The 19121-nt window shown below is 41.3% G+C and overlaps 1 protein-coding gene across 1 annotated transcript in view; it reads left to right on the top strand.

The window, feature by feature from the left end:
• Window positions 1-18799, top strand: part of LOC136867493 (liprin-alpha-2) — a 70775-nt gene extending 51976 nt beyond the window's left edge. Inside the window, exon 2 of the mRNA XM_067144700.1 lies at window positions 18630-18799. Coding sequence (XP_067000801.1) covers window positions 18630-18650 — 21 coding nt within the window. The 3' untranslated portion in view covers window positions 18651-18799. The remainder of the gene's footprint in view (window positions 1-18629) is intronic.
• Window positions 18800-19121: the final 322 nt, after the last annotated feature.

Below are 19121 nucleotides of genomic sequence, written 5' to 3'. Positions count from 1 at the left end.
GCTGCCTGATATAGAACTAAATGGAAACGCATGATCGATAAGATGACAAAGAGCCATTTGACTGAACAGATGAAGGCAGAGAAAGCAGGAATATTTCCTTTTTTAATCCGAGCCTTCCCGAATGGAAAGTGCCAATGTTTGAATTAAGAACTTGGTCCCTTCAACTGTACGAATGATAAAGAAGAGATAAATGGTCCACTAAGAATCAAGCGATATCTCTAATTTTATAAACTGCTCAAAAGGACCTATTTAAAAGAAGGTAAGTTGTCGTAAACGGTAATTATGTTATGGATGGATTGCCATTGTCGAAAAGTTGACATTGATTATGTGAGTGTCCGACTCGTTGGCTGAACGATCAGCGTACTGGCCTTCGGTTCAGAGGGTCCCCGGTTCGATTCCCGGCCTGCCGGGGATTTTAACCTTAATTGGTTAAATTCCAATGGCACGGGGTTTGGGTGTATGTGTTGTCTTCATCATTTCATCCTCATCACGACGCGCAGGTCACCTATGGGCGTCAAACAGAAAGACCTGCACCTGGCGAGCCGAACCCGTCCTGGGATATCCCGGCACTAAAAGCCATACATTTCATTTTTTCATGTGTGAGTTTCAATATAGACTAATATGGGGATGAATTCTCAAAATTTAAAATTCAAAACAGGACACCCGGCTTTAAATTAATTTATATGCAATATTTTAACACCGATTTCCTGTAGAGTAGGCCTACATACGTATTTCGAAATACCAGGCTGATCGGCTCAGATAACAGAACTCTGGCTTTCTGATAATTTGACGTAAGTGCCAGAACAAATCGCTTCTAATGCGTACGAGTCCATTGACCGAGATGAATGGCTTGTGCGCACCATCTTGGGTCAAGGAGTTGGTTACTCCTTGCCTCAGAGAAAAAGATCCTTACGCGAATGAGCCGTATGTGTTTCTACGTCGAGTGTGATGTCTGCATGTAACGTGTTGTACGACGAATTTGAGGTAGGGAGATGCTGAAGACCCCTGTCGAATAATATCCAGGGATCTACTCAAGTCTTAACGTCCTCATTCGACGAACGAACCACCATATGAACACTGCGGAGGTGTTTAGAATTGAACCCAGGTTTTCGGCACGCAATCGAGTGATCAGAAAATGTATATCACCCAGTGGCGACGCGTGACGTTTTGAAAAGTGTTACCACAGTCTAATATAACAGTCGCGAAGCTCTGATGATATTTTTCATCCGAGGCGACTACAGCGCTCCAAGCGCCGAGGTAGAGGCAACTTGCTAGCAGACAACAGGGAACGAATTACCACTACAGTCTAAAATGGTATAACTTCTGAACTATTCATGCAAATAATGTCCTGACAAGGTTATTGTAATCCTTATGAAATAATGGAGGAGGTCAAACAATTTATTTCGATGAGGAGTTCGAGGATAATATCGAAATATTTATTTAATCTTAAGGAGTTATTTTTCTTTACCGCGGACTATAACATACAATCGCTTTTAGAGGGCAACCGGTTCGAAATAAGTATATACCATCGCGGACTTTTTTTGTAGAGGTTTCTATGCTCTACAATTCGTACGCTTACACTTGGGGTCTATCGTTGACGGTTCAGGCAGCGTAAGCCAAGAAAGCAAGTGACCGACCGACATCGAACCTGCCAAGTTGGTCTAAGAAGGCCAGCGCTCTACTAGAGCTTCGCGACTGTATATATTAGACTGTGGTGTTACCACTCGTTCGCACCGCAGCATTTTTATGAGCAGTACAGATGTCATTTCATAAAAGCTGAAAGACTTAATAATTGATATTAGTTTTGTATAAGATAACATAATATGCAAATGATGAAATGGCATCACTATCATAGAAACTAGCAGTCTCGATCATGCACTAATTGAAAATAGTTCACATCATGAAAAACGTATGGCAGGCTACTCATGTACTCATGAACGTTTAAAATTAATTTCTAACGGAGCTTCAAGGCTTACCTCGGTATTTCCTATTTGTACTTCAGCTCGATACGACGGCATGTTGTGGCATCAAAAATATCTATCACAGCATCGTAGAAATTAGGCCTCTTCATTATGTCACTCAGAAATGTCTTCTCAATTGCAATCAAAGAAAGTGCAGAGAGCCTGACCTGTACTTGTGAATTTCTTTGGAAGGTGTGGATATTTTTTAAGGACAAAATGCTTCTTTCAGCGGAAGCGCTAGTTCCCGGGATGGTGAGAATGAGGTCAATCAATTTCGTTGCTTCTGCATATGCTTTTTTAAGACCACTGGTGTGCAGTAGTGTGCAAATATTGGTAGAGGTCATATGCATTATTTTTTACAAGGTCCGGCTCTGTGTAGAGGGCAGGCACTTCACTTTTAAGTTACATGCAGTAAAAATTTCGTCCATAGGTCTTCACTGATGACTGATAGGCACTGTTCGGGAACTCCTTCGCGAAATTGTTAAACAGGTCAACATCACTTAACTGAAGGAACTCCAGCTCGTTAATATCAGAAAATCTATCTGATAGTTGCATGGATATGATGTCATTTATTTCCAAATACAATCGGAGATACGATGTTTTCTGAGTTCCTATAAAATCAATTCTCTGGGGCTTTTGAGGGTAAACTTGCCTCCCTTCATTGTCTTGCAACTTTGACCACATAGTTTCAAAATTATTTCTGGTTGTCTGCTAAAACGTTTTAAATTGTTGGATCTCTTTGGAGCAGAAGACATTATCACATATTTTCTTCTGAAGGATCTGATACGGGTGCTACTGTTGGTAATCGTCTCTGTATTACTTTCTTAAGAACAGCGGCCCTTTTAGGGGATGATGAAAAAAAACCCTGCCAACCCGGTCAAGGACGGAAAAAATACTTTGCATTCCTTGATGTGGTTAACAGATTGCTGCAATACCAAGTTGAGCCTATGACCGTAGTAGTGACCACATTTAGTCTGGTCGTTTTTATCCCTGACTAACTTCTGCAACCCACTGTGCTGTCATGCTATCACTGCTGCGCCATCAAATGTTTCTGCTACTAACTTTTCACCACACTGAAATTCTTGTAACACTCCAAAGAGATGTTTTTTGGTTTACGTCGCACCGACACACATAGGTCTTATGGCGACGATGGGACTGGAAAGACCTAGGAATGGGAAGGAAGCGGCCGTGGCCAAGGTACAGCCCCAGCATTTGCCTGGTGTGAAAATGGGAAACCACGGAAAACCATCTTCAGGGCTGCCGGCAGTGGGGTTCGAACCCACTATCTCCCGGATGCGAGCTCACAGCTGCGCGCTCCTATCGGCACGACCAACTCGCCTGGTAAGACATGTTCAGAGAGAAACAGCAGAACGGTCACCGCGTACATCACTGAATTTCAAAAATCTCTCTTGAATTTCGCCTTCGGGCCCACTATCTCCCGGATGCGAGCTCACAGCTGCGCGCTCTTATCGGCACGACCAACTCGCCTGGTAAGACATGTTCAGAGAGAAACAGCAGAACGGTCACCGCGTACATCACTGAATTTCAAAAATCTCTCTTGAATTTCGCCTTCGGGACTAACATATCTAAATACAGTCGGGAGTTGTGTTCTGTTAGAAACGCATGTACTTCAATCCAAAATAACGGAAATAAAGTGTGCTTTCTTAACCTCGTATTTAATTTCCCTGGTCATAAAAGTAGCTATGGCTTCAATAATATTATTGTGTATATTAGATGAAAGTCCTGAGGAAACTGTAGATGTTTCTAAGTGGTGCCGAAATACGTCATCTTTCTTAGCAATTAATGCTAGTAACTCCCTGTAATTACCTCTGTTATCGGTTTCTTCAGTTTCTCGATGATCCCTGGAAGGTAATCCTTGCTTTGAAAGAAAAAACACAGTATCTATTAAAGTGCTGACAATATATCTGTTATTATTTACTAGCTTATTATGCTCGTCAATTTTCTTTCTGTAAGCTGTACTCAAACAGAACTCTATTCTGGACCTTCCGAACTGAATCGTGTCGGCAACAGCGTTGTTGTGCCCTTGAGACACCTCATGGCGTCTCTTTAAAACTCTGAAACTATCTAAATTGTCCACACCGTCTTTATTCCAAGCATTATTTTCTGAGGAAAATAGAATACAGTACAGTTGATTCATTTTTGCACAACCACATAACCAGTCCAGATTTATGTACCACAAGTCATGAAAATATCGTACTGTTCTTTTCGATTCCTTCAATAAATTTTTAAGAGAAGGCGTGGGATAATTTTTTCAATTATGTTTTTCTTTTCTTCAAAATGTCTCAACGAAAATGGCGTGTTCATTAAGCTTTCTATTATACATGAATATTCTGGGCCTGCCAACTCACTCATTTTTGAGGTGGAAGCGACAGCACTCATTTTAATGTTTAAGACGTTATGCCGTCCTATACCGTACATACATTAAATATAAATTCGCACTTTAACAAGAGAAGTCACATCGTATTATAATAGAAAACAATAACACAATAATATAACAATACACTGTTGAGCGCAGCGGAACGAACGGACGGAACAGCTCAACACCGACGTTATAAGCTTTTGTTTCCACTTCCCACTGTGGTAACACGAGCAGAGAACGTTGCAGGATACATCCATCTCAGTGTCGACGGGAAAGGGGCCTTGCTTGGCGCAGGTGCAGTAATACTCGCCTAGCTGTTGGAAGAGATTCAAAGCGTAACCACTGCATGGAGTTCAGCTTTGACGGCGGTAGACTGTTGCAATAGAGTTCTCGCGACACGTCCAGGCGAAGAAACAAAAATATTAAAGAATATTCGATTTTTATATTTTCAAACTGTTACCAGTGGTTACAGTGGATACTAGCACGCTTCGCCACTGATATCACCACTACCTCCCCTATCTCGCCGCCCAACATAATGGCGAACATTTTTCCACCACCGGGACTCGCACCGGCAGACCACAGTGTCAGACCGTAAGAACTTGACGCCTTAACTATTATGACCACCAGACGTGCTATCGCAAAACGTTTGTGCCTCGAAATTGATCAGTTATATTTCTGGAATGTTGATATTTTCTTTGAAGGGGCAAAGGCATTAGGAAGGCCCATTGGAAGACCAACGGTAAACATCCAAGAGAACAATGTTCAAATGGCTTAAGGGCCAAGTAAGGCTATTAGTTGCTCTCATAATGTACGAAACCATTCAAGTAGCACACGTTTCTGGCTCATTGGCTGAGTGGTCAGCGTCGAGATCATCAATTCACAAGGTCCTGGGTTCGATTCCCACCTGGGTTAGGGATTTTAACAGCATCAGGTTAATTCCTCAGCCTCAGGGACTGAGTGTTTGTATTTGTCCTAGTACACGAATCACAATACTAATCGCCACAGTAAAACGAAATAGCGAATACGTTCCTCCACATTCGGTTGGCGTTAAGAGATGCATCTGGCCGTAAATCCGGGCCAAGTCCCATTAGGTTGTGGGAAAAGCGGCTTGAAGAGGGATTCAGATAGTACATGTCAGCCTCCTCTTGTTAGAGTATCAGAACAAAATGTGTCGTCATGCAGTATTTTGTTCATGAACTGAGTTTTTCTAGCGGTTTTTCTGGCTTTTCTACATACAGATCGTACGTCCTTCCTCTCCTCTATCCACAGATATTACATTTAAACAGATCTACCTGTTGCTTCAGTCTTGAGTTCGATGCTTTCCTGGACGTGCTAGGGAGGGAAGGGATACCGTACCGGATGCTACAAGGCCGTGTGTGAGCGGTGACGCCATGGAGGTTAAGACCTCGCGATAGCATCTGGCGCGTTGGGATGAATGAGCTTACTATGTGGGCTACTCTCTCATTCTCTCCCGAAAGCAACCGGTTTGAGAGCAACATGCAAATGGGCCTACGCCACGATAAAACAACACAGGGTTACAGTCAGTCATGATCCATGACGCGATCTCTATGAAAATATTTCCGCTTCCGTCTATTGATGGCGGTGGTGATTATTGTTTTAAGAGGAAGTAAAACTGGGCAGCATCCTCTTTTAACACTAATCAGAGGGGAGAAAAAAGGAAAAGATCCGACGCTTCGAAAAATGAAGGTATCGCTGAAAGAAAAGAAAGGGCCACCAAAGGCGTGAAAATGAACTTAGGGGGGGGGGGCGCAATGCCCTATCCCTACAATGCTAAATTATCGATGTTTGATGTACCTTTTTCATAAACTATCCATGACAGACGTATGAAATGTTTATGTGTTTAAGATATGTACCTTGACTAGCTACTAAAGATGTGCCTCACATTTAATAATATTTACTTTTTTGTAAAGTGTCCAAAAAATATACTGTTTACAGAGCATAATTTTCATTTAAGGTGCCTAGACATGTGAAATCAAACAATTAGAGACCTTTGGTACATGTAGAACATTTGAATAAACAAACTGTGAATGTTTCAAGCTCCTAGATGTAGTAAAAGCTGAGAAAAGGTACGTTAAGTAATAAGAAAGTAAACTTACGGGAAAACTGACTTCAAACTTTGAGTTTCAGAATAAGCCTGTTCCATAACTGGATCATCCTTCGCCACTTCAGACTGGTCCAGGAGTTTTCTATTGGCAGCTCTGTCATTTCCTGGCTCCCTTGGTTAAACTCTGGAACTTTCGGTCAGCATTTCGTATTCGTTCCTTGTTGCATTGTAGCATGGTGTCAACAGTTCGACACCCGATAGGCAATCCTAGCTTTTACAACTTCAGATGACATAGTTTAAACTCTCGTTTGGATTTTATGTTCGTCTGTACAGATTTTTTTTTTCTTTTTTTTTTTTTTTTTTTTCTTTTAAGCGGATCAGTGTGTGCCAAGTCCCATAAAACTGGCTTTATTATTTCCATCACAGCAAGAGGTAGACTGTGTGGATGGTTGTATTTTTTCCCAGTTATCAAACCATATATTTAATTAAGAAGTGCTACATTTGAAATACTCACACTGAAACCTTAGAGATAATTCCGTCGGCCATGAGCCATTTTAAATATCTTTTAAAAATACTTACACTTATCATACAAAAGTGGTTTATATACCTACCATTTTAAAGCCAGGATTCCAAAGTCAATTTTAATTAAAAGTAAGAAAATTGTATTTGTGCCCCTAACTCTCCATTCCGGCTCCCCTTAATACCGTCGGGGCAGAAAGAGTTGAGCCAAGGAGGTCGAATACGAATGATGAAATTGAGGAGCCTGGCACAAGTAAGTGGAAGCAGCTAGGCGTCCTGTGGTCACGCAACCCACGCTCCCAAGATGACAGCCCCCTGAGTTCCCCTTCCAGTCGCCTTTTACGACTGACAGAAGATATCTCTCATTATACGAGTACCAAGTTTCTCTCGGTGCCCCTACAAGCAGAAGAACCAACATCCGCCTTAGTTTGTGGAGTGCGTGTAGATGTTGTCTGTGTTAACTGCGGCGCTTGGTCTTTGCACAGTGTTGTGCAGTGTGTGTGGTGGAATTTGCCCACCATGAGCTGAAGGGAGCAGCTGAAGGTCACTTAGGGCCTTACTACACAGGGCAGCCAGGTCGCGCGGCCAGATCGCGCAGCCATGGCTGCCCGACCTGTCTTGAGCAGAGCGACTGGTGGAGCAGCCAGACAGTTCCATGTGATGATGACACGAGTGTTCGTGAGTTCGATTATTAATTTAGTTTATTAATTGACTAGACGCTAGAAAAATGTAAATATTTCCAATACATAAAGTTTAGATTATCAGTCAGCTCGTTGTTCTTCTTTTATGTTTGCCTGTAATTGCAACTATTAAAGCCCACTAATTTGTTATGGTATCTCACAATTATAGTAGACCTAAGCAATGCTTCTTATATCCTTATTTTTTAAATGCGACATTATTTCTTAAATAACGTGTAATACATAATGAAATAAGTAAAAAAGTGCAACTTATTTGCAAGGGATAGTTACGGAGGTTATTCTTCTCAACTAAAGGCCGTTCTCGAAGTTTGGTATGAATATACACATAATTTCGTTCCAAGCATTTAATTTTACATGCTTATTGCTATACTATTCCGAATCGGAGGGCGTCTTTCACAGATGAAATCTTCAGTGTTCACTTTTGAGTCTATGAACGTTTGACACTCTTTCAAAAGTTGTTCCAGTTTCTTCTTTTCTCCTTTCTCTGCACTTCCAGTACCACTTATTTTATTCATAGCACACTTCCACTTCCCCTCAAGAAAACAGTACACAGTCGTTCGTGGCTATACGTAACTAAACTGCAGCTGCCGGTCTCTGACTGCGTTGTGTAATAAGCCCCATATACTTCAACACCCGGCCACCACCAGTGGTCGCCAGATTGGCTGCCGGATAGAGCAGTCTCAAGGTCAACAAAGTGTGGTCGCGTGACTGGCTGCCCTCGTGTAATAACATCCATATGCTGTGGCCGCCAGGATTAGGATTTTGGAATGGAACACGGCCCTCGCAATCTGTAACTTTACACCAGTGATTTTAAATAATTTTAAAAATTATTAATGTGCGTACATTTTAAGCAAGCCTCGGACCTATGGGAGTAATGGAGTCCCACTCCCATTTGACAGGCGAGGGACTACTTGGAAACAACTTGGCGAACGAAATGGAACTCGATGGGGAGCTATCAATATTAATGGGGCTTATGGAAGAAAATAGAACTGGCTGAGTCAGCAAAGAGGATGCATCTGGATGTGCTAGGAGTAAGTGATATTTGGGTAAGGGGAGATAATGAGGAAGAGATAGGAGATTATAAAGTGTACCTGACGGGTGTTAGAAAGGGAAGGGCAGAGTCTGGGGTAGGGCTCTTTATCAGGAATACCATTGCACGCAATATAGTTTCTGTTAAGCACGTAAATGAGCGAATGATGTGGGTAGATATGTCAGTTGGAGGAATTAGGACAAGAATTGTGTCCGTGTATTCACCATGTGAGGGTGCAGATGAGGATGAAGTTGACAAGTTTCATGAAGCATTGAGTGACATCGTGGTCAGGGTCAACAGCAAGGATAGAATAGTGCTGATGGGCGATTTCAATGCGAGAGTTGGGAATAGAACTGAAGGATACGAAAGGGTGATTGGTAAATGTGGGGAAGATATAGAAGGTAATGGGAATGGGAAGCGTTTCCTGGACTTCTGTGCTAGTATGGGTTTAGCTGTTACGAATACATTCTTCAAGCATAAGGCTATTCACGGCCACACATGGGAGGCTAGGGGTACCAGATCCATAATAGACTATATCTTAACAGACTTTGAATTCAGGAAATCTGTTAGGAATGTACGAGTTTTTCACGGATTTTTCTATGATACATACCACTATCTGATCTGTAGTGAACTAAGTATCTCTAGGCCTAGGTTAGAGAAAGTGAAATATGTCTGCAAACGAATAAGGGTAGAAAATCTCCAGGACGAGGAAATTAGACAGAAGTACATTAATATGATTAGTGAGAAGTTTCGAACAGTAGACAGTAAGCAGGTTCAGGATATAGAAAGAGAATGGGTGGCATACAGGGATGCTGTAGTAGAAACAGCAAGGGAATGCCTAGGAACAATTGTGTGAAAAGATGGGAAAAGGCGAACATCTTGATGGAATGATGAAGTGAGAGCAGCCTGTAAACGTAAAAGGAGGGCTTATCAGAAATGGCTCTAAACAAGGGCCGTGGCAGAGAGGGATTTGTACGTGGATGAAAGAAACAGAGCGAAACAAATAGTTGTTGAATCCAAAAAGAAGTCATGGGAAGATTTTGGTAATAACCTGGAAAGGTTAGGTCAAACAGCAGGGAAACCTTTCTGGACAGTAATAAAGAATAGGAAGGGAGGGAAAAAGGAAATGAACAGTGTTTTGAGTAATTCAGGTGAACTCATAATGGATCCCAGGGAATCACTGGAGAGGTGGAGGGAATATTTTGAACTTCTTCTCAACGTAAAAGGAAATCTTCCTGATGGTGTTGCAAACAGCCAAGCTCACGGGGAGGAGGAAAATGATGTTGGTGAAATTATGCTTGAGGAAGTGGAAAGGATGGTAAATAAACTCCATTGTCATAAGGCAGCAGGAATAGATGAAATTAGACCTGAAATGGTGAAGTATAGTGGGAAGGCAGGGATGAAATGGCTTCATAGAGTAGTAAAATTAGCGTGGAGTGTTGGTAAGGGACCTTCAGGTTGGACAAAAGCAGTAATTGCACCTATCTATTACAAGCAAGGGAACAGGAAGGATTACAACAACTATCGAGGTGTCTCATGGTTTAGTATACCAGGCAAAGTATTCACTGGCATCTTGGAAGGGAGGGTGCGATAAGTCGTTGAGAGGAAGTTGGATGAAAACCAGTGTGGTTTCAGACCACAGAGAGGCCGTCAGGATCAGATTTTCAATATGCGCCAGGTAATTGAAAATTGCTACGAGAGGAATAGGCAGTTGTGTTTATGTTTCGTAGATCTACAGAAATCATATGACAGGGTACCGAGGGAAAAGATGTTCACTATACTAGGGGACTATGGAATTAAAGGTAGATTATTAAAATCAATCAAAGGCATTTATGTTGACAATTGGGCTACAGTGAGAATTGATGGTAGAATGAGTTCTTGGTTCAGGGTACTTACAGGGGTTAGACAAGGCTTTGCTGTTCGTAGTTTACATGGATCATCTGCTGAAAGGTATAAAATGGCAGGGAGGGATTCAGTTAGGTGGAAATGTAGTAAACAGTTTGGCCTATGCTGACGACTTGGTCTTAATGGCAGACTGTGCCGAAAGCCTGCAGTCTAATATCTTGGAACTTGAAAATGGGTGCAATGAGTATGGTATGAAAATTAGCCTCTCGAAGACTAAATTGATGTCAGTAGGTAAGAAATTCAACAGAATTGAATGTCAGATTGGTGATACAAAGCTATAACAGGTCGATAATTTCAAGTATTTAGGTTGTGTGTTCTCCCAGGATGGTAACATAGTAAGTGAGATTGAATCAAGTTGTAGTAAAGCTAATGCAGTGAGCTCGCAGTTGCGATCAACAGTATTTTGTAAGAAGGAAGTCAGCTCCCAGACGAAACTATCTTTACATCGGTCTGTTTTCAGACCAACTTTGCTTTACGGGAGCGAAAGCTGGGTGGACTCAGGGTATCTTATTCATAAGTTAGAAGTAACAGACATGAAAGTAGCAAGAATGATTGCTGGTACAAACAGGTGGGAACAATGGCAGGAGGGTACTCGGAATGAGGCGATAAAGGCTAATTTAGGAATGAACTCGATGGATGAAGCTGTACGCATAAACCGGCTTCGGTGGTGGGGTCATGTGAGGCGAATGGAGGAGGATAGGTTACCTAGGAGAATAATGGACTCTGCTATAGAGTGTAAGAGAAGTAGAGGGAGACCAAGACGACGATGGTTAGACTCGGTTTCTAACGATTTAAAGATAAGAGGTATAGAAATAAATGAGGCCACAACACTAGTTGCAAATGGATGATTGTGGCGACGTTTAGTAAGTTCTCAAGGTTTGCAGACTGAACGCTGAAAGGCATAATAGTCTGTAATGATAATGTATGTATGTATGCGTATATTTTAGTAAATTGTTGCTTTATAAATGAATATAATTACCTGAAATTTTAATCAGACATACGGTAGGCACTCTGAAACAAAGATGTTTCCATAATACTGTTTAATAAACAGAGTGCTAATTAATTTCCTAGTTACGTGTCCCCTGACACTAAGACACCTCACTAGTTATTGGAACTCTTGTCTTAAGTATCTCGTAGTGCACAAAAATTTTGTATTCATTAAATAGAAATTAGCATCATTATTAATGGTTTTTTCTTTTCAGTATGATACTGTTAACCTTTGTACGCCTTTCACTGTTCTCGTTATTATAATACGATTGAGAAACAAGTATTTTCATAATTAAAAAGTACAACTTTCTCATTGCTTTGTTATATTTTATTTATTTTCCTGCATCTTTTCTTTGCACTCTAAAAAAGAAAACAAGCTCGTAGGTTTATGTGACCACAGCCACAAGACTTAGAATCGGAACCAATGAGATGTGAATTTTCACTTCAAAAATCACAGGTGCATAGGCCGGGATTCGACCCCCGTCCGCCTGGGCGAGAAGCCAGTGGCAATATCACTGAACTATTAAGCCTTCCTTTGAGTAGTTGTATTATTGCATTCCTTCAAACTGTTTTGTCTGTATAAAATTTGGTGTTTGCAAATGTCGGATGATAGTGAATTATGTTTTAACAGTCTTATTTCGTTATACAATGTCGGAAATCATATTTTAATAGCTTTACTTACAAATAGTTACATCAGTTACACAGTAAGAACGACTATCGCGTAGCTTTTAAGGTAGATACAATTTCTCGGACTTATTAGTGTGTCAAAATGTGGTCGACAAGGTTCGGTATTGACATTTGAACTCTATATCTTTGCAGAGAATGTTACCAGAAGAGCACTTGATGGCTGGGTTGGTGGAACCCCGTTTGGCAGTAGGAAAATCAGCAACTTTGGCTTTGCTGACGACACTACCTTCGTTGCTCTACCCACTGTGTATTGTTTTCAGTGCAGGTGCTACATACAGGGACTCATTAGCCTCAGTGGAAAATTGTAACTATAAATTCAATTCAGTTGCTAGTAGTCAAGAAGAGCTTACTGACAAGACTGACTTTAGTCTAAATTCTGGTCTAGAGATCAGTAAGAAGAATGATAATTGATCGACGAACTCAAACCCAGCTTGTAGCATAGGAGGGTGGACAATAATTTTGTATACCGGGGTTCTGTCATCAATGACGCGGTAAATCGCGAAAAGGAAGTTAAAATACGTATGGTCATTGGTAAAGCTGTCATGGTTACAAACACTAAGATTTGGTAATATGAAGAACCATATGGTAGAATCCCTTGTGTCCTCCGTCTTTTTTGTAGGGCTGTGTGAGACGTGAACTTTCATGGATAAAGACAAGAACCGAATTAATGCCCTGATGCTGTGGCGTCTGAGGAGAGAACAACAAATGTCTGTAACATAGAGTAACTCAGAATCACTAAACGTCTGCCTTCTCGTGTGAGTGGAAGTTATCTCTAGTTCCTGGAGCACATTTTGGGGAGGGAAGGAAACAATTTGGAATATACTATTTTACAAGGCAGAAACTTAGAGGACGAAGAACAACAAGTAGGCCTAGATGGTTCGATCAAGCTAAGACCACCGACCTTCCTCTCTACTTTGTCCTACGAGGAGCTGAAGATTTGAGGAAGAACACCAAGTAGATGGTTCGATCAAGCCAGGATCATTGGCCTACATCTCCACCGTATACGACCCAGTGCTGAAGACCGCTGTGGGAAGCGACATTTCTTCAGAGATGGGTTATTAAGAGAGTAAAGAGATCACGATGATCAGCAATGTGTAGAACGACTGGTGATGATAATGATCATCTTTGCAGTCGAACATCATGACTTGTTTCCTTTCATCTTGTAGTTCTGTATGTTTACCGAAAGCAGTGCAGGTGGAAAACCGCGCGGTGGGACAGTTTTCAATGAATTCGTTCGAATATCTTCATATAGTTAGCCTACAGTGAGATACAGGGAGCCCGTGGGAAACCCATCCTAAATGCGAAACACCGCGCGGTGGGACAGTTTTCAATGAATTCATTCGAATATCTTCATATAGTTAGCCTATAGTGGGGTACAGAGAGCCCGTGGAAAACCCATCCTAAATGCGAAACACCGCGCGGTGGGACAGTTTTCAATGAATTCATTCGAATATCTTCATATAATTGTAGTGGGATACAGAGAGCTAGGTATTATTTTTGAGATCCCTCAAACATTACAGTCCGCTAGACTCGCCTGATGACAGCTCCGCCCTTTCTCTGCCACTTCATTCGGCTCGTTCATTGATTGCAGCCGCCGGCGAGACCAGCCTTCCTCCTCACATTCCTTTCAGCCGTGGGTTGGCGCGCGTCAGTTTTATAATTCTTCCTTGTAAAATATCAAAATTGCTTCATTTTCTTTCTCAGAGAGAGAAACCTAAGCCCTCTTTCTATATGCTCATACTGCAGTGATGTTTCATGAAGTCAGTATTGGAAATGGGGTTGGTTATGTTGAACTTCGCAATTTTCTATTTCCAACTTGGACAATGAAACTAGAACTGGAAGAGTTAGCAGCTATTCTGTTAGTGGTGTGCTTAACATGTGTTTGTAATTGAAATGCTACTGAACAAGTGCTGCAATGAACTGAACAAGCTCCCTCTGTGGATCAGCGGTACAGAGGGGATCGGCCTCCCGATTTCACGGTCGTGGGTTCAGATCTGGATTTTCACGGGCGGAAGGAAGCTAGTTTTGGTAGTCAATGTCTTAGATGTTGGTGACACATTTTGCATTCACCGAACAGAATTAATTGAAACTCAGCCCTTGATTGCCGAACTTAGGTTCAGGTTCTCTGCCGTCTTGCAGAGTAGGACGAAACGTCGAAATTGACTCACAGGCAGCCTAGTTCAAAATGCCTGCTCTCGGTAATTGTTATCATCGTGACTGGTATCCAAATGCATATGAAAATGGAATGAAAAAGTTATTTCATGTCATTAATAGTAAAATCGAATGATACTTGAAATAATAAACAATATGCAGGATGAATGAAATGTTATGCCGTCAGACGGTTGGAGGTTGCTCGGGACACCCGGACAGACATTTTGTTACGTATGTCTTATGCGTTTGTAAAACATAGTTTGGGGTGGCCACTCTACCGTAATGTAACACACCTTTACCATCGTACTCGCGGGGCCATTTGCACCATGACTACCATTAACATTTCCCTGGGAGTCTTATACAACTCAGCAAACGTTCGCACGCCACAGTCACAGCCATGTACCGCCGATAAGTCAACGAAGTTGGGTGACCTCGCGAAACCAATTCCTGCAGGCACACATATAAAACACACAACGTCAGTACGCCCTTTCCACCTTCGAAACATGGCTTCGAAAGTTGAGAAATAAAATTAATGTAAATAAAAGTAGTGCAACTATTTTTTTTATTTTTTTTCAATATTAACCCTCTCCCATTGATCTTCTTTGGTGAAATGATCCGGTAGAGAAATACAACCAAATACCTGGGAGTTACCCTAGACAGAGGAACTCACCTTCAAAGATCATATTGCTTCGACTTCGGCCCAAGCGAACAGACGGTTATCTGAAATTATTTCCCTCACGAAAGCCGATCAAGATCTAGAAAACAGGCTCACTTTTAACAAGACCTCCATTAGACAAATCCTCGAATGTGCCAGTCCGGTCAAAACCTACCTGGATAAGGTGCAGCGCATACAAAACCGTGCACACTGGATAGAACGGAATCGTGACATCCATCAAACCTTCAAGATTGATGAGATTAGCACCAGCATCAAGACGTGTCGGAAATTCTATTCTGGACTAATCCATAAACCCAACGCCCTCATCTCCACGTTGGAAAATTATAATACCCTTGGCGTTCGCTACAAGCGTCCCAAGGTCATCTTAATTACTCGCCCCTAAAAGGGTGCAGGTTTTATTTTGACCAGTCCGATTCCGTTTCAACAGGTCCTCATCCTCCCACACCAGTGCAGCTCAAGATTTAGTTCTGAAATAGCACCCAAGACCTAATTCCGGTTAAAATTCTCTTAAGATTCGGCGATCCCGAGTTCTGTTTGAGACTTGGGACATGGCCGAGCATCCTCCCAGCGTTTGTCGGCATTCTCCCTGTATACGTCGCGGCGAGGTTCCAACCTTCATCCTCGGAGTTCGGGAACGAACGCGCTATCACTAAGCCAACTGGTCACTCGGCGTAAATCCATACGTGTATTACTTATGGTTTCGTCTTCCTCTCAAACTAGACGCTACTTTCGACAATATGCGATCCATTTCGTATTCATTTTGACGATAGACCTTTGTATTTAATTTACAAGCCGGTTTTTGAGTCTTAAGGGCCTGTACTACGACTGTCAGGTAAACAGCCAGATACGCAGGCTGCAGTTTTGCAAACTAGAAGTTAAATATTTTCTTGCGTACTACCAACGGATTTTAACGACGGTATTGTAATGCGGAAGATGTAGTAACATTTTTATTGAGTTGGTAATGAGTTTATTGAAAGTATAGTGAAATTTAGCGCGGTGGTATACGTGTTCCCTGGTGTTTTCGTTTGTTTAGCTCTATTCCTTTTGAAATTGTATTACTAGAATCCAATATCAGACTCTTATTAAGCTATAATGTGGAAGTCCAGGTCAAAAACAGAATTAGGACTGAAATATACACATACGAAGAAATGTTAAAATTAATTAACTGTATAACGAAACAAACTTTTATAGAAATTAAGAAGACTGAAAATGTAACCTGGACACAAACGTTAAGATTCAGGTTATGTATCTCTTTTTGTCTAGTACTATTTACGAGGATGCGCGTTAAGGCGAAAGTAAAGTTTATATTCGTAATTAATGCCACTGATACAGCGTAGGATCATTAATTTTATTATTAATTCAATTTATTGTTTGCTCATTGAATAAGTAGTTACTTTCTTTTCAATACAATGTGAGAATAGTAACTGGCAAGCATTTATCTCACTTTAATGTAAATACTTAGTAGCAAGTTGTTATGAAGTCAAAGAAATATAACCTCCTTATTTAAAACATCCTCATTCGACGGACGAATCGCCATGAACAACGTCGTATACCGTTACTCCATATGTGCGTCGCGGATAGGTTTGGAATAGAACCCACGCTTTTGACACGCATGACGCATTCTAATGATTAGGAAATGTGTACTATCACCTCTAGTACCCTACCGACCAACATTTAGAAGGTAAAAAAAAAGTGAGACTATTAGGACTCGAACCCACGCAAATCTGCATGGCAGCAGGCGATGTTGCCCTAACGACCACGGCTTCTGATTAAGCTTGCCTTTGACTTGCTTGTGTGCAGCTCATATAGTGTGTAGCAACAGTTTGCTACCTTGGGAAATTTTTAAGAATTCTGTGATAGTTGGACAGGAAACATGACATACTTAATAAATATATGCATAGATTACATTGTAACAACTTAATTTCGTACAGCATCATGCAGATGTAGATTCATCTTGATGTGTAGCCATCTTGATTCTTATAGTAGCGTCCCCGATAGGAGCGAAGTCCCAGATAAGAGCGTTAACTGCCTCTACAACTTCGGCATAGCTAACTTCGAGAATATTCTCCCAGATTGCACATAAACGAAAGTCGTAGTACGCGTTTCCAACCGAACTTCCAGATAAATGTGCAAAATGCCACATAAATTTAAACCGCACTTTTATCTGGCTGTCGTAGTACAGGCCCTAAGATTAGGAAATGAAGTCTTAAAGGAAGTAGATGAATATTGTTATTTGGGCAGTAAAATAACTAACGATGGCAGAAGTAAGGAAGACATAAAATGCACAAGCAAGGAAAGCCTTTCTTAAGAAAAGAAATTTGCTCATCTCGAACATTGATATAGGAATTAGAAAGATGTTTTTGAAGATCTTCGTCTGGAGCGTGGCATCGTATGGAAGTGAAATATTAAACGAAAACTAGCTCAAAAAGAAAGAGAATAGAAGCTCTTGAAAGTGGTGTTACAGAAGAATGCTGAAGGTGAGGTGGCTAGATCGAATCACAAATGAAGAGATGTTCTTCTTCTTGAGGCGCCTTCTCCTAGCGGAGGTTGGCGGTCCACATAGCCAGCTCTGGACGTGATGTTGCAGCATGGAAAGCATCTTCTGAAGTGCAGTTGTGCCATTTTCGGATGTCCTTCAGCCATGAAGAGATACTGAATCGAATTGGTGAGAGGAGATCGCTTTGGCTAAATGTGACGAGAAGAGACAGAATGATATGCACGTCTTAGTTTTTGAGGGAAGTGTAGGTGGTAAAAACGGTAGGGGTAGACCAAGGTACGAATATGACGAGTATATGTAATAGTTATGTAGAAACAAAAAGGCTAGCACAGAGATAGGGTGGCATGGAGAGCTGCACAAACCAGGCTATGGTCTGATGACCCGACAACAATGGTAACAGTCGACTTTCTCCGTGAACTCAAAATTGCTAGTGTATGTCGTTAGTGTAGTTAGTGTACAGTAGGCTCCATGGTTAGCGTGCTGGCCCCTGATTCAAGGGGTCCCGGGTTCGATACCAGATGGCTCGGGGGCTAGGTGTTTGTGCAGTCTTAAACATTGGAATTCATCACATCCTCACAGACGCGCGGGTCGCCTATAAGGCGTCAATTCTACGGAGACTCTTTATAGATTATCTTTGACTATTCATCACCATGCAGACACAGTCGAACTTCATTCAAAGAAAGAATTGCTTAACTGATGATTAAATTTCCTGTTGTCTGGAATAATACTAATTAAAAATAAGGAAATGTAAGACATTTGCCAATTTGTTACTCATTGTCGTAATTTATTGTAGTGTCAAATACCTTTAGACTCGTTTAAGATCTTGAGAAACTCTTTCTTTTTTTTCTCTCTCTCTCTTCATATTGCCGTTCAAGTAAAGTATGTATTGTGAAGACATTATTTCCGTTTTTAGAGCGAATCCAATCCATGCTACGACAGGACACGAAATAGGCATCAAACCATTATCAAGTAGTTGTATGAAATTATTGTGCAAATAATGATGGACTTCTATGACTTTTAAAAAATATTCATTAACCTGAAAATTATTCATTAGCATTTTTTCTGTTTTTCAGGACTTGCCCCGCCACTTATGACTTGCCCTACCTGATGCCTTACACCTGCCAGTGTCCCTGTTGGATGAAGATGTGTTGATTTTCATTGTAGCATACGCTATCTCAATTTTTTTGCAATTTGCACAATGAGAACTTCGTGCTGTTGCACAAACCTAGGAGACTTGATTTCCCTAAATTCCTACAACTAAAAATCTACTTTTGAGATTTCATTTGCACAACTGGAAAATGTTAAAAAGAAAACATACTAGAATTACTGAATTTTTTGAAGAGATATTATCACTTCCCATTCGCACAAAGACAATAAGACTGAAGAAGTTAGAGAATCACGTACCTTACTAGTAGAGAGTATTCGATTGCTTTGAGGAATCATTTAAGGTGCATACACGCATGTACTGTACAGAAATGGTGTCCCGACATAACCAAAGCATGCCGTCCCCCCACCTCGCTTAACGCATTGCTGTAGATAGACAGCCCGCCACAAGACTTTGTTGT

The sequence above is a fragment of the Anabrus simplex genome, chromosome 3 (assembly GCF_040414725.1).
Source record: "Anabrus simplex isolate iqAnaSimp1 chromosome 3, ASM4041472v1, whole genome shotgun sequence".
Taxonomy (NCBI): Eukaryota; Metazoa; Arthropoda; class Insecta; order Orthoptera; family Tettigoniidae; genus Anabrus; species Anabrus simplex.
This window is presented reverse-complemented; position numbering and strand designations above follow the sequence as displayed.